General features: G+C 36.3%; 1 protein-coding gene across 1 annotated transcript in view; it reads right to left on the minus strand.

Moving 5' to 3' along the window:
- Nucleotides 1-1,478: 1,478 nt before the first annotated feature.
- The window catches only part of TPRG1 (tumor protein p63 regulated 1), a 152,865-nt gene continuing 137,700 nt past the window's right edge, over nt 1,479-16,643 (minus strand). The window contains exon 6 of the mRNA XM_059165217.1: nt 1,479-1,783. Coding sequence (XP_059021200.1) covers nt 1,589-1,783 — 195 coding nt within the window. The 3' untranslated portion in view covers nt 1,479-1,588. The remainder of the gene's footprint in view (nt 1,784-16,643) is intronic.

A 16,643-nucleotide genomic window follows, 5' to 3' on the forward strand; every position in this document is an offset into this window, starting at 1 on the left:
GAGATGAGAACAGATGAGATAATCTCCTGAGTAGTTCATCAGGGAAAGGAAGAGAGAAAACATGAGAGAAAAGAGCAAAGGAAACAGGATAAGATAGGACAGTATTTTTGAAAACATGCTCTTCAAAACCTTCTGGGACCCATCAACATTCCACAGGGGGCACCTCCAAGACCCATGAAAAGAGGAATCTGAGGCATTCCCATGTCCACTTCAATCTTAGTGGCCTTACTTCTCTCTGCTCTACACATTAAGAGTCTAAAACATATTTCAATAGAAGAAAGTGTCTGCTATTGTAAAATAAAATGAAATAAATGTTTGAACAAAAGACTGCAGAAGAAATGAACCACTAAAAGTTCTTAAGCCAGGAGTGATAGGGTCAAATTGTGCTTTAGAAATCTGGCAACTGAATGCAGGCTGGATTAGAATAGAGTCAGCCTCAGATCAAAGATCCCAAGGAAAAGGCAATGGCAAAATTATCCAGGGAAACAGAATTAGAGACTTGATCTAATAATACACACCCGTGAAAATGGAAAGGCAAAAGAGTTCATGAACAAGGTTGAAAGAAGAATGAACTTTAAGTTTGACATCTGGGCATTGGGGTACAATGCTAAGCCATACATAAATTTGGTATTGTTATGGTCTGACCGTTTGTGTCACCCCAAAATTCATATGCTGAAATCCTAAAACCCAATGTGATGGCATTAAAAAGTGGCCTCTGGGAGGTGATTCCATCATGAAAGCAGAGCCCTCATGTATAAGATTAATAAAAGAAGCACAAGAGAAACCTCTTGCCCCTTACTATGTGAGGATATGACAAGAAGTCTGTCACCTGGGAAGAGGGCCCTCACCTGCCTATGATGGCAGCCTGTTCTAAATTCCAGCCTCCAAAAAAATACAGTTCTGTTGTTTATAAGCCGCCCAGCCTGTGGAATTTTGTAATAACTGTCCAAGCAGACAAAGAAAGATCCTATATGAAATTATTTAGCAAGGAATTTAGGTATATCAAAACATGGCTTTCAGGGAATATGACTAGAACCATAAAAATGCCACAGAGAACTCTAGGATTTTGAAGATGTTGAATGTGAGTGGCTGTTGGAACACTGATATATGTGATTAGCAGAAAGAAATACAAAACTGACTCTTGAAGCAATATCAGGGATATAAATATGGACTTGTAATTCATCCTCATATAGTAATTCATCCTGATAGTGTCAGACCCCAGTGAAAGAGAAGATCAGAATCAAAGGACTCAAGGTCAAGATCCAGAAAATGCCTACATTTAGAGGACAGAAGAATAAGAACCCAGAGTCTACCCTCAGTTTATGATTAGGCATTCTAACATTATTTGATGAGCTTAAGAGAATGTATTTTCTGGTTTTAGGAAATTTGGTTATACTTACACGAGGTCTGAAGTGTACACATATCAGTCTAGTCAAGCTTTTAGATTATCTGAGACACTAAGTATTCAAAGTCACGTTATAGTATTAGGAAGTAATGAATTGTTTCGATCCAAAACTATGGTGGCCTGAAACAGAATCTTCGATAAATATGTATTAGTGGATGGCATACTTATACATCAAAAAACATCTCAAAAACCAATACTCCCGCGGGCAAGGGAATAGCCAAGTTTGTTGCGGTTTCCAATGAGTGACATCAGCCCCATGTAGGTTTCAATCAAAATGGGTTCAGTTAGCACCATCAGTCCCTTTCCTCTTTCAGATCCAGTCGAATTCTTGTGGGCATTCTGGATAGCTGGAACAAGCTTAGACGTGAACCCAGACAACTAAAGAGGAAAAGAAGGCACAGTTAGTAAATGTAAAGTAGGTCCAGAGACACTTCCTCCCCAGCCAGTCCTCACCTAAGTGGACAACTCTCTTGAGGCTGCAACTATCCTTATTTATTTAGAAATTGTTTCTCAGATTATCAACATTGCTTCTGTTAGTCTTTTATAAATTCATCAATCAAAAGGTTATGTACATAATGAAATCATCTGCCTCATCCTGTTTATTTTTCATCCTTCATAATTTGTACAACATTAAGAAGTCAGTTTAATAAATATTTGCTGGTAGTCTATTATGAATCAGATACCTGTTGGGTGTTGCTGAAGATTTAATGACAAGTAACATAGAGTCTCTGTCTCCAAAAAAAGTGATACTACAATAATCTAAGAAATGAAGTTCTTTTTTATTTTTTAAGATTTTATTTATTTATTTGAGAGATAGAGGGGGAGAGCAGGATAGGAGTAGAGGGAGAGGGATAATCAGACTTTGGTGCTAAGCATGCAACCCTAGGTGGGGCTCAATCCTATGACCCCAAGAGCATGACCTGAGCCAAAACCAAGAGTCAGGTGCTCAACAGACAGAGATACCCAGGTGCCCCTAAGAAATGAACTTGTAACGATTACACAAAGTTTGTGAAAATAAAAAGCAAAAGAAGCACAGGATGCTAAGGTAACACAAAAGAAGGAGAAATCATATGTAATGAGAAGATCAGAAAATTGTCTCAAAGGCAATTCTTGAGACAATCCTTAAAGGGTTCACAGGGTTTCATTAGGTAAAATGGGGTTAGGAAGAGCCTTGTCAACAGCTGTTGTTTTTTTCCAACCCAGCAACCTTTCCGTCATGGGAGATACTTCTTCCAACAAGAGTACCTCCTTTGTTCTTTGGACAACCACCCTATCCAATTTATCCCACAGAGTTTAAGTGGCTCTGACTTTAGCATATGGTTCAGACTAGCCAATCAGAGGACTCCATTTTTCTAGTCACAGAGATTGGTTCAGAATGAGCACATGAACAGTATTGTTATAAAACTGATAGAATGCGAGCCTGGAGGTATTCATGGTCATTTTGCCACACATAGTAAGAACCTGACTGAGAAATAAGCCCACAAAAGTGAAAGAACTAAGATGTAGAGTAAGATGAATTCTTGACAAAGTCATTCAAGTTATTAGATCAGTCGACCCTGAACTTTTAAGTTAAGTGAGTAAAAGAAAAATTCCTTTTTTTGTTCAAGCCAAGATGAATTGGATTAAGAGGAGGTAATTCAGGGAGCATTCTAAATAGAGAAACAAGCAAGGAAATGAAGTAGGAAAGCTCATATCTTTGTATTTCCAATAAGCTCTTTTTATTTCCATGATTTCTTTCTTATATAAATGTATTAGGTAAGTCAAAGAAGCTATCATGACTTCCATCTTAGAAAACCAAGGCTCATGTAAGGTAAATGACTTACCCACAGTAACTCCACTTTCTGCATCACAGTGAAAAAGAACATGGGGAATAAAATCTGATTCACAGTGAGATACAAATCTGTCTCCTATGCAACTGGCCACTAATCTAAATTAAGACTCTTATTAGAGTATATTCCTATATCAATTCAAATTATTAAGCATACTATGTAAAGTGATCATTGCTCTTCCCATTTGCCCATGAGGAGACAAATCTTTGCTTTAAGGGACTAACACAAGATTGATGATTCAATGAAGATAGAGAAGCCTGTAGTCTTTCTCTATAATACAATTTTCCATATAGATATTATCCTGGGTTCTTAATTTTATATTGCCCTTGAGCAAAACACTTCTTCATTCTAGTCTTAGTTTCCTTATCAGTAAGAAAAAAACATTTAAAATTTAGAATGTATCTACTATTGCTAGTTAATCTAACCCATAAGCAAAAAAAAAAAAAAAAAAAAAAAAAAAAGCCAAGCAAATAAAACTTCTATAATTTTCTGTGTAATATTGTAAATTCATTTCCCCTTTTGAGCCTTAGTTCATTCTTTTGAAAAGCATTGAGATCTATGGATTTTAGATAATATCATAATATCAGAAGTTAAAAAAAATGATTATGATGATAAAGCAACATAGTTTTCTAGACTACCTCAATATCTCTAGGTTTTCCAAATAAACAGATATATTTGTCTCTCTACTTTTCTTTTCTTTTTTTTTTAAAGATTTATTTATTTGAGAAACCAAGTGCATGTGCAAGTGGAGGAGGAGCAGAGGGAGAGAGAGAGAATATCAAGTAGACTCCCTATTGAGCACGGAGGCTGAGGAGGGACTGAATCCCACAACCCAGAGAATGTGACCTGAGCCAAAATTAAAAGTTGGGCACTTAGGGCACCTGGATGGCTCAGTGGTTAAGTGACTGCCTTCAGCTCAGGTAATGATCCTGGAGACCTGAGATCGAGTCCCACATCGGGCTCCCAGCTCCATGGAGAGTTTGCTTCTCCCTCTAACCTTCTCCTCTCTCATGCTCTCTCTCACTTGCTCTCTTTCAATTAAATAAATAAATAAATCTTAAAAGGAAAAAAAAAATAGAGTTGGACACTTAACCATCTGAGCCACTCAGGTGCCCCTAAGTGCCCAACTCAGTCTCTCTATTTTTCTTTAAAGTAAGAGTTAAAGTAATTGAGTAATACCAAAACATTAATTTAAAAAAATGGACTCACTTCACTGAGAATAAAGAATGTAACTAACAAAGAAGTAGGGTTTTGCTTGTTCTCCATGGTAACAGCAATGACAGATAGAAGGTACTTCTTATTACTATTTGCAGTTCCAACATCCTCTTTGAGATCTTAAAAAGGATCTGAACATTGCTGCTTCTGAAAGATACAAGCTACAATCACACATCTAAAAGGAAGGACATCCTTCCTTTCAGCATATTCCACCAGTGTTTTAGTTGATTGAATAAGAAAAGCAGAAAGAATTAATCTTTCTTCAACTTCCAAAGAGGAAAGTAGAAAAGAAAGAATAAGTTAATAACATGGACATTTAATCACTATGCTTAATAATCATATATTCTCAAGGTCACAATTGATCTTAAGCTTATCAAGTCATCATTCATCTATTGTTATGCCTTGCCACATCCTTACTAAGAAGCCACATCCACTTCTATGGACACATCCAATGATATGGAACTCACTGCTATCTAACCATGTCTACTTCATCACTGTATAGTGGGAAAATGCTTAGCATTAGATACACAAGGCCAGGTATATTTCCTTGTCCTAGAAGTTACTGATGGTTAGACCTTGCATAAAACCATACAATCTCACTGAGCCTTACTTTATAAATCTGAAAATGGGAAAATAATAATGATGAGGATAATAATACTAAAGGCCAACCTCGTCAGATTGCTTATGAATTTAAGTTAATTATTCAAAAATATTTTATAAAGCATACTATTTATAAGCACAAATATTTTCATTATTTATAGGCAGAGAAGACTTTGACTTCCACAGTCCCATTCCCTTCAATTCCATACGTGGAATGCTAATTTTCTTAATATGAATCATAGACTCCAAAACAGTTTTTTAACTCTGATATGAGCTTTTAAAAGGTAACAGAGTTTTCTGGATGCCAAAGGATATATTAAATTCTACTCAGAAAACAGGGTTTCAAAAAACATGGCTTGAACATCAAAGTATCTCCCCCAAGTTATTTATCAGTTATAAAGGGAAAAATACAGACTTTGCAGAGGGGAAATCCAGCATACACCATTTTAAACAAGTGATCAAGGTTAACATCACTAGTAATAAGGCATATACACGTTGTGAGCCTATAGTAAAGACAAACAACGTCATCTCTCTAGTATCTGCACCAAAAAAGCAGAACACAATTCAATTATGCAAAAACATCAGGCAAACCCAAATCAAGAGACATTCTACAAAACAACTGACCAGTATTCACCCGAAGTGCTAAGATCATGTAAACAAAGGAGGAGTGAAGGATATGATGAATACTGGGTGTTATACGTTACTAATAAATCATTGAACATTATATCAAAACTACTTTATGTTGGCTAATTCAATTTAAATTTTAAAAAAAGGAAGAATGAAAGACTGTCACAGTTTGGAGGAGAATAAAGGGACAGAACAGCTCAATATAATTTGTTATCTTGATCTAAAGCCTGGGACAAACAGAGGATGTTAGGAAACATAAAACAAACAAACAAACAACAACCAAAAAAAAGTAAAATTTGAGTAAGACCTCTAATTTTGGCCATTCTTAACTGGTGTAAGGTGATATCTCAATGTGGTTTTAATTTGAATCTCCCTGATGGCTAGTAATGATGAACATTTTTTTATGTGTCTGATAGCCATTTGTATGTCTTCATTGGAGAAGTCTCTGTTCATATCTTCTGCCCATTTTTTAATATGATTGTCTGTTTTGAGGAGTTCATTATAGATCCTGGATATCAACCTTTTGTTTGTACTGTCATTTGCAAATATCTTCTCCCATTCTGTGGGTTGCCTCTTTGTTTTCTTGACTGTTTCCTTTGCTGTGAAGAAGCTTTTGATTTTGATGAAGTCCCAAAAGTTTATTTTGGCTTTTGTTTCCTTTGCCTTTGGAGACATATCTTGAAAGAAGTTGCTGTGGCTGATATAGAAGAGGTTCCTGCCTATGTTCTCCTCTAGGATTCTGATGGATTCCTGTCTCACATTGAGGTCTTTTATCCATTTTGAGTTTATCTTTGTGTGGTGTAAGAGAATGGTCGGGTTTCATTCTTCTACATATAGCTGTCCAGTTTTCCCAGCACCATTTAGTGAAGAGACTGTCTTTTCCACTGTATATTTTTTCCGGTTTTGTCGAAGATTATTTGCCCATAGAGTTGAGGGTCCATATCTGGGCTCTCTACTGTGTTCCACTGGTCTATGTGTCTGTTTTTATGCCAGTACCATGCTGTCTTGGTGATCACAGCTTTGTAGTAAAGCTTGAAATCAGGTAACGTGATGCCCCCAGTTTTATTTTTGTTTTTCAACACTTCCTTAGCGATTTGGGGTCTCTTCTGATTCCATATAAATTTTTGGATTATTTGCTCCAGCTCTTTGAAGAATACCCGTGGAATTTTGATCGGAATGGCATTAAAAGTATAGACTGCTCTAGGCAGTATAGACATTTTAACAATGTTTACTTAATATTATTGTACCACTGTTGAATTCCCAGGTTTTAATTATTATATTATATTATATTATATTATATTATATTATTATGTAAGTTGTTAGAAGAATTTGAATGACAGGTTCATGGAAACTTTACCACCTTTGCAATTTCCTGTAAGTCTAAAATTATTTCAAAATAAAAAGCCTTTAAACTCTTAATTGAAAGAAAATCCTAAATATTAGTTCCTCAAGATTATTGAAGTTTTCACTTGATCAAGGAGAAAAGTTCCAAAGAAAACCAGGTGCAAGATGAAACTTTCATTTTGTTTCTCTTATCTCTATATTTTTTAATATAAACCTACACCAAAGTTATGCCAGCATTACTGATTTTTATTAAGACTCTGTTTTCTGACATGAATTACACTAAGACAATTGGGTTCACTAAAGAATTTTCCATCTGAAAGAAATAATTTATAAACTGTTCCATTTTTTTTTCCTGAAAAATTTCCATTGGATGAATTCATGTATATACCATTAAATTAAATCAAAAAGTTGATTTTTGGGACGCCTGGGTGGCTCAGTTGGTTAAGCAGCTGCCTTCGGCTCAGGTCATGATCCCAGCGTCCTGGGACTGAGTCCCACATCGGGCTCCTTGCTCAGCAGGGAGCCTGCTTCTCCCTCTGCCTCTGCCTGCCATTCTGTCTGCCTGTGCTCGCTCTCTCCCCCTCTCTTTCTCTGATAAATAAATAAAATCTTTTAAAAAAAAAAAGTTGATTTTTATCCATTTCAAGATTTGTCATTTTTAAGTTTTCTTCTGACAAGATTACTTTTAATATTATTATTTTCCTGAGTGTATTTTTAGTTGTCATTTAATTTTGTGTTTAACTCTACTAACGTTAACTTTCTTCAGGCCAAATTTTGCATCTTTTTTTTTAAAGATTTTTTATTTATTTATTTATTTGACAGAGAGAGATCACAAGTAGATGGAGAAGCAGGCAGAGAGATAGAGAGAGAGGGAAGCAGGCTCCCTGCTGAGCAGAAATCCCGATGTGGGACTCGATCCTAGGACCCTGAGACCATGACCCGAGCTGAAGGCAGCGGCTTTAACCCACTGAGCCACCCAGGCACCCTCAAATTTTGCATCTTAATGTCAAAATAACATGCTTCAATTTTCTGTGTATATATGAATTATTTATATCAGTATTAATACTGCAAACTAACTTTCAATGTCACTAATAGATTAAAAAGCTCTAAAATCATCCAAAAAATATTAATGAAACACCTACACTATTCACCAGGCATTTTCTAAGCACTGTGACTAAATAGGCAAGACAGCCATCCTATTCCCATGGGTATTACAGTCTTGTGGTATAAGAAAAAGTAAATATAGGTGATTTTGATGGTGATAAATTCTAGGAGAAAATAAAATGTGGAAAAGGGCAAAGTAATAGGATTGAAGGTTATTTTAGATATTGAATTCAGGGCACATCTTTCTGAGAAAGTAAAACTTCATCTGAGGCCCAAAGTATGAAAAAGAGGCAATCATATGGTAGTCCAGGGAGAAAATAAAAGGCACTTGTACAGTCTGTGGGGTAGGGATGAGCCTAGTTTATTCAAGGAACAGGGAAAAATATCCTATACAGCTATAATATAGTGATTAAACAAAAGGGATTGAAGTGAAATCTTAGGCAGAGAGCATCTTGGGAGCCATATAAAGACTTTGAAGTGATTTTAAATATTTTTTAAAAAAAATAATAAAATAATAAAAATTTATTTATTTGAGAGAGAGATCACAAGTAGGCAGAGAGGCAGGCAGAGAGAGAGGGGGAAGCAGGCTCCCCTGCTCCCCGATGTGAACAGAGAGCCCGATGTGGGGCTCATCCCAGGACCCTGAGATCATGAGCTGAGCCAAAGGCAGGTGCCCCAAAGTGATTTTAAAAATAAGTTCAATGATGTATGTTTTTTGGGTTTTGGTGGGGTTTTGTGTGTTTGTTTTTTGTTTTGTTTTGTTTTAAATAATCTTGGCTATTCTATGGAGAATTTACTGTTAGAGTCAAGAATGGAAACAGGAAGATTAAGAGGAATTTGTAGATCACTTCATTAGCCCAGGCAAGAGATTATGGTGGCTTGGACAAAAAGAGCAGTGGAGAACATGAGAACTGGTTGACTTAAGGATACTACCTGATGCAGAGTCATAGAAATTACTAGTATAAGGAAATATAGAGGATGAAGAGGCCAGAGGAATCAAAGAAGACACTTAGATTTTTGGTGTGAGAAGATAGAAAATGATTTCATTATTGGGTTGGGAAAACTCGGTGAGAGAAGAGCTTGCACTTGGTGAGGTATAGGGATCAAGGATTCTGTTTTAGATGTGTGGTTTCAGGTGTCTACCCAGTAAGCCTCTTAGTAATTTCTAATATCAGCTGGATACATGAGTCTGGGGCATGAAGAAATGTAGAGATGATAGGTCTGTGTCTATAGTCAATGATTCCAAAATAATAATTATAGATCCTGAGGTCAAGAGCAATGTTCATAAAGTGAAGTTAATAGCCTACCCAAGATTGGTTATAGGGCAGAGATTAGGAATCTACAAATTCAGGGGCACCTAGGTGGCTCAGTGGGTTGAGCCTCTCCCTTTGGTTCAGGGCATGGTCTCAGGGTCCTGGAATCAAACCCACATCAGGCTCTCTGCTCAGCAGTGAATCTGCTCTCCTCTCCCCCTCTGCCTGCCTCTCTGCCTGCTTGTGATCTCTATCTCTCTGTCAAATAAATAAATAAAATCTTTTAAAAAATAATAATAAATCCACACATTCAGAAAGCTTCGTTGGGCAAGATGCTAGGCATTGGGGGTAACACATAGGGGATCTAATAGGTAAACTGAGGGTCCAAGTGTTTCAGAGATTTTTCCAGTGATAAATAACTTATAAGCAACTGAGTGAAGTCTTGGACCCAAGTATCCTGACTTATCCTTCCTCTCTTCTATAACATACTGTTATTATGAGCAGTAAAACTCTAATATTTAGCAAAGGATTTATGGTCCTTATTTTTCAAAAAGGATAGAAAAAAAAATTATACTCAGAATTTTCACACCATGTTCCTTAGAACACCATATTTCCTCATAGGTTGGATGACCATACGATTTATTATCCAAACCAAGATTCTTTTGGAAAGAAAGGAAGTGTTCTTATTAACAATGTTGGAATAACAGATATTCCTGATGGTTTGGGATATGGGAAGGCAAGGAAGTAACATACGCCTGTTGCTACAATCACATCAATTAGAGTTGCTCTATTTTTAACAGGTTTATATATTTGGGTTTCAAGTAAGATTTTATTTTTAAAAAGTCTTTTGCTTCTAAAAAAATTTAAAAAAACACTATACTATGCTTGCCTAGCAACCTCTAGCTCTGACAGTGTTTTCAAGTCCACAAAGATCTATATTGTCTATGTTCCTATTCATTTTTCAAAACAAAATGCAAATCCTATCTCTCCCAGTTGCTCTCCCATCTACTGAAGGTAAAAATTAATATTTTATTCTATCACATTTCATTTAGATCTCCACTTAAATATTTCATCCAGTTTTCTAAGAATTAGAGTCATAAGTGTGGCTGTTTGTCTACATAAGTAAACCAAGGTTTCTTTACCTTGGGACTATTGATACTTTGTGCCAAATAATTCCTTACTGTGAGGGACAATGTCCTCTATATTTTAGGATGTTAAGCATCCTCAATAGCTTCCCTACCAGATACCAATAGTATCCCCACCCCAGGTGTGAGAACCAAAAATGTCTTAAGACATTGCTAAATGTCCCCCAGGAGGTAAAAATCATCCCCTGTTGGAAAGCACTGAACTAAAGGAAGTATACAGGATGTAACATGAGTATTGAGATCAAACCAATCCAGTCTTGGGCTGCAAATAAGGCACTCATGAGCTGTATGACTGTGAGCAAGTTATTCAACCTCTCTGAATTTTATCGTTCCTTTTCCATTAAAAATAATAATAATAATAGGGTCAAAGGAAGAGGGTGGCTGTGAAGATTAAACCAACTTTAATAACTGAAGGGTTTGTGTATAAGCTCTCCATGTACAGATACACATATTCATGTATTTTAGGAAGGGCTGGGAAAATGGAATGAGATGAGGCTGGAATATGGAGACATATTGCAAAGGCCATTAAGGAAGCCTATTACCAGGAATCAACAAATACTGTCAAAAAATCACTGACAATATCATCATCAAACTATGACTTCTTGAAGACCAAAATGCAATTCACCTCGACATTTCCATCGCAAACACCCTCTAGACTGTCAGGATATCTTTTCCTAGCTCGATAAATGTCTTTAGATTAAATGACCGGATGCTTCTCCAGTCCTCATCATCAGCTTCATTCAGAGAAGCCTCTGTGGCCTCAGCATCTAAGTGCTAGAAGAAAAAGTTGACACTATTTCATACTCCATGAACCTGGCATTTCATTAGTGTCAGATGCACTTCATTTCTAGTCATTTTGGTGAGCCCTCTAAAAGGAGGAGGGACCATGAAGACAAAGTGACAAGTAGCACATTGAAGGAAAGGCAGACAAAAGGCCAAGTCTGCAAGCTGGCTTTTGAGCATCTCAAGCACCTGAACTCAATCTGTGTGACAGGAACGCCGTGTCATCTGATATGAATGCCACCAGCCACATTCTTTTCTCTAAAAGCTTTTATACACCCACCCTTGGCTCCTTCTTTTATTCCAGTCTTAAAGACAGAGGGTCAAGTTTTAACAACTCAAATTACATAGGAGCTGAGTGCTGCTTGGGGTAAAGTATAGCAGTGTGTGTGGGTGGGTGGGTGTGTTGGAGGTTGGGGGGAGAGAGGGTGGTGGGAGCCCGGAACATTCTTCTTGACTCTATAGCAATTATTTACCAGCTGAGTGACTGGGCTCCTGGGGTGCTTCAGGTGCCGTCTGCCAGCAGTTCACTGCCTAGAGTCTCAGTTTTCCTTATTACAACCATAACTTGCTTCCTGTTTACACTGGGTAAAGAGACCAGGTTTCATGCCTGCAGGCCCACATTCCTCAGCTGAGCAGGTTTTCCAAACCTTCAGGCTATAAGTTTCCCTCTGTAGGAAGTGAAGCATGCTGGGATAAAGAGCAAGTCCATCCAACACCCAATCCTGGAAACCAATTGAAAAGCCACACAGCTGGATAGAATGTTTCTATCATCCCGGCACATTTCACCTGGAATTATTTTTATGGAGTCGCTGTCACTGTGGGTATGCTCAGGTGTGTAGAGAGAAAAAGGAGGCTGAGACAGAAGCTTCTTTCCTCTAAGAGAGGTTCCTCTACATCCTGATTTTCATCCTCTTCCTATTCCATTCCCCCAATTCTTCCCAATCAACACAAACTTGTTCTAAATTCTAGCTAAAACGAGCTATTCTTTATTCAAGAACATTTCATATATCTTGGCAATTTTCAGCTTCCAGCCACCTTTATTTTATTTTAAAATGTCTTTTCTCACATCTTTTGATTCTTACATCACTCATACTTTGAGTTTCACTTCAAATGTTATCATATCTGCTAACTTTCGGATTTACTTTTTCCCTCTTCTGGGCTCCCGTAGAAACTTGTGAGTCCCTCTATCAACCGTCTTAGCATATTAAATTATAATTTGTTAATTACCTTTTTTTGCTTTCTCCCTCTACTCTCTAAGCGTCTGGAGGGAAGAATCTGTTTTATTCTTCTCAGTATCCCAGCTTACTAGCACATTGTTTAGTATGTAGTATTCAATGCTAGATGGGCAATTCAATGAATATTTGTCAAATTGATGTGAAGGGAAACTAAGAAACTAATGATGTAAAGTTACATTTGATTGCCAAAACATGAGTTCACTTTCATACTTCCCTTGAAAAGAAGGGTAAATATGCCAAAAAAGAGTAAAAATGATTGGTCTATAGATCCCTTTAATTTGATTATAGATCATTCATGACCCATTCACTATTATTCACCACCTCTGGACTAGGTCATTAGTTCACCCCAGCAAGACTGTCCACACATCCTAAGAGCCCAGAAAGGCAACAGTTAAAAACAGGGGAAATGAGATTACAAATTACAGATATAAAGTGGATGAAACAATCAAGGATAATTGAGTCTTGTCATAAGTATAATATATCACATTCCATTATATCAATAAATACACACATACACATATGCACAAAGAATTTCTTCAGGTTTATACCCATTTCCTCGCTTATTAGTAAATTGATTAGGTTGGCAATAGAGCATTTTATTGTAATACCTTAGTCAATTCATTTAATCACTCTAAGTATACTCATTTTAAAAATAGAGATAGCTATTTTGACCTCACAGGATTTTTGTTAGTTGAATTACATGCAAACTGTAATCAATAAATATCATTTGATTATACTATATTACATGAGATTATTTTTATATCTTGTAACAAGAAAGTCAATGCCAAAAAATGATTATTTCCTATTTCTACATCTGTTTTATATGAGTAATGCAAAGTATACGCATGCATAGATGCATAGGTTGGTGAGGCTCAGAGATAAGTAAGAATGTCTGGAAAGAGGCCATTTGACCATTGTATCTGCCAGATGTAGAATGCTATAGAGTTAGTGAGATGAATACAAGAAAAAAAATGATATATTTTGAAGCTGTATTGCATAAATTTGATAGTAATTTTTTAGATAAGTGTTAAAAGACTTAGAGATCATATGAATTTGGATTTAAGCATAATTAATGTGTCCATTGATGATCTTTCCTATGGTAACTGCCTGACCAGCAAAGCCCATGACTCAGCTTTGACCCAAAGTTATATGATTTGAGGCCTCTATTACCAGTTTTTCTTTCTCTCTTGAGCTTCAGACCTAAATTTCTAGCTGCCTGAAAGCAACTAAACTCCATGTTCCATGACGTTCTAAACTCAACAAGTCCTACACTGAACCTCCAAACGTACTCTCCTTTCAGTTTTCCCCATTGAAATTGATGGAATCACCATCTACCCAAACCAGAAACTACATCATCTTCAACCTCTTTCTATCCTCCACCTTCTATATCATGTAAGTTACTTGCTTCCATTAATTCTGTGTCTTGAATATCTCAAAATTTCTTTATTTTCTCTCCATTCTTACTGACCTTAACTTAAGCCCTTATACCTATTATTTGAGCCATTATAATCATGATAGGAATATATAAGATAAAATTCCATTAACTCCAGATAAAATAAATTACCCTGTTTCTACGAATGTTACTTGTACTTTCATGTGCCTCCACTTTTCTTCATTTGATCTAAACTTCTAGTTTAATCAACTTAGTACTCATTTAAAAATCTTTGCATTTTTATCTGCCTCCTCTGTTAAGCAATATCTTCCACAAAGATATGAATCTTGTCTCATTTATGTTTGCATCCCGAACAATAATACCCATACTTTGTAGATGTCAGAAAATACTTGTTGAATAAAGAGATCTCAGGTACCACATAAGAAAAGACTCTGAGTAAGAATATATTTGGATTTTTTTAAGGTATTTCTTAAATAAGTTATTCCATTGGATTGTACATAATTTGAAAATTTTGACTATATGTAACCCAGCTCTATAGGATTCCTTTTTCTCTGCTACAATGGACTTGTTAAATTACTTCAGGTATTCAATTTAGTTATGAAATTTCCCCATATTTTTCCACTTTTTCCCATTTCATTTATAAGGGGGATGGAAAAACTAGTTTATATCATCCTTTTAAAATCTTATGTTATGCCAAAATACTCACATAAAAGGAATTATATATCCACAGAATCATCTTTCTTCTTATTTACTCATTTACATTAATATAACTGAGTGTTAATCAAGGCCCATCTTGGAAAATATCCTAAGCACAAATAATATTGTGACATAAAACCAACAACAAAAGAGAAATTGAGACTCAAAGAACTGGATCAGAGTATTCATCATCTGACATCACAGATGGAGATCATTTGTTTTCATAGAGAATCAGGACTTGGGGTGGCCTTTGAATAAGATATAGTTTGGCAAATGAAAATGCCAGACTGTTGCCAGGAAGTTTAAAAAAAAATAAAAAAAACCTTAAAGAAAATACACTTGACAGATCCACAAAATAGTTTGATTGATTGAAAACCAACCAATTAAACAACCATTCATTATACTCACATCCACATATGTGAGCTCAAGTGCACACACACACACCTGCTATCTTACTCCCATCTAACAGGAGCTTTATAAATATTGAGTTTTCCTTTTAGCCTTGACTAATAAGAAGGCTTGTGTAAAATTAATACTCCATTCTACTAACCACATTCATTGTATTTGGGAGTCAATTATTCTATCCCTCCATTTGACATTTTGCTTCTTATCTTCCTTTTAAAATTATTTTATTGTGTGTGTGTGTGTGTGTGTGTGTGTGTGTGTGTGTGTATCAGAATAAAACAAAGTACCATCAGAAATTAGAGTAATGCTGTGTCATTTCTCTGCAGTGAATAGAACTTATTCTTTAATCCCTTACCCTGAACGTATTCCAGAAAAGGACACTCAGGGAGTAAGAAGTTAATGCATCAGGTATGAGGAATAAGAGACTGGCTCAGAAAGTGATGGATGTAGAAACCAAGGCTGTTGGTATTTATTTTAACTTACAATAAAATACAATTACTATTAATGCAAAATACATATTATTTTAATGACCAGAACTAGACTTTCTTTAAAGGTAGGAGATTACTTTGGAAAAATTTATTATTAAGCATTTGGGGTTGGATTAGCAGGTGTTAGAAAAAAAGAAACAGACAAAATAATCTGAACTGTTAATAAGAAGAAAAGAAGAAGGAGGCGGAGAAGAAGAAGAAGGGGGGAAAAAAGAAAAAGGAGAAGGAGAAAGAAAAAGGAGAAGAAGGGAAAGAGGAAGAGGAAAGACAAGTGTTTGGGGAGGAGGAAGACAGGATCCAGAGGAGAGGAGAAAGGATTGTGAAGCAATGTATCAGAGTACTATAATTAATAAGGATTTTAAAAACAGGGACACCTGATATTCCCTGTGAAGTCTGGACTCATTATGATATAAATTCCCACTCCATCTCACTGAAACCCTCAGCAAGTCTACTCTCACATCAATGCCTTTGTGTAATGGTTTTTGTTGTTCTCATTGGTTTTCATTCTGTTCTGTTTTGTTGCTTTTGGGTAGTAGAGTCAGATTAGGGGCTGATGTTGAAGCTTGGGCTTGTAGCATCGTGAAACTGGACTATTACATGATCCACATAATGAACTAACTCAGTGCCTGGAATTAGCTGGAGGTTAACCTGAAGACCATAAGCCCCTGAGGACGTTTGCATCAATCTTGTAAAGACCATTGATCTTTCTGAGAGCAGAAGGGATTTAAGCCAGCTCCATCTATATATTAGAGAGAATGAAGACTCCATCTATCTTATAATCACATATGTTTTTGCCTCAAATCCTTTTTAAAATAGGGGGCTTATCAATCAAAAATATATTTATACATATGCATACTTGCATGAATAGGTGTGTTGGAAACAGGCAATGCAATGCATGCCGTCCCTCCACAGAAGGACTTTAGATGTATGTTGCTAATTTTTGAATTTATACCAAGTAGAGAGTTGTGATGCTTGGAAGTGAATCACAGCATATAAAAGTAAATGTAGGAAGGACAGAGAAGGCAAGAATTTCTTTGTCTATCCCATTTAACGTTCCAGGGCTCCAATGAAGTTAGGGGCGTATGGTCTCCAGGTTTACCTCTGGCCTATAAGCACACTCC

This window comes from Mustela lutreola, chromosome 2 (genome assembly GCF_030435805.1).
Source record: "Mustela lutreola isolate mMusLut2 chromosome 2, mMusLut2.pri, whole genome shotgun sequence".
Classification (NCBI taxonomy): Eukaryota; Metazoa; Chordata; class Mammalia; order Carnivora; family Mustelidae; genus Mustela; species Mustela lutreola.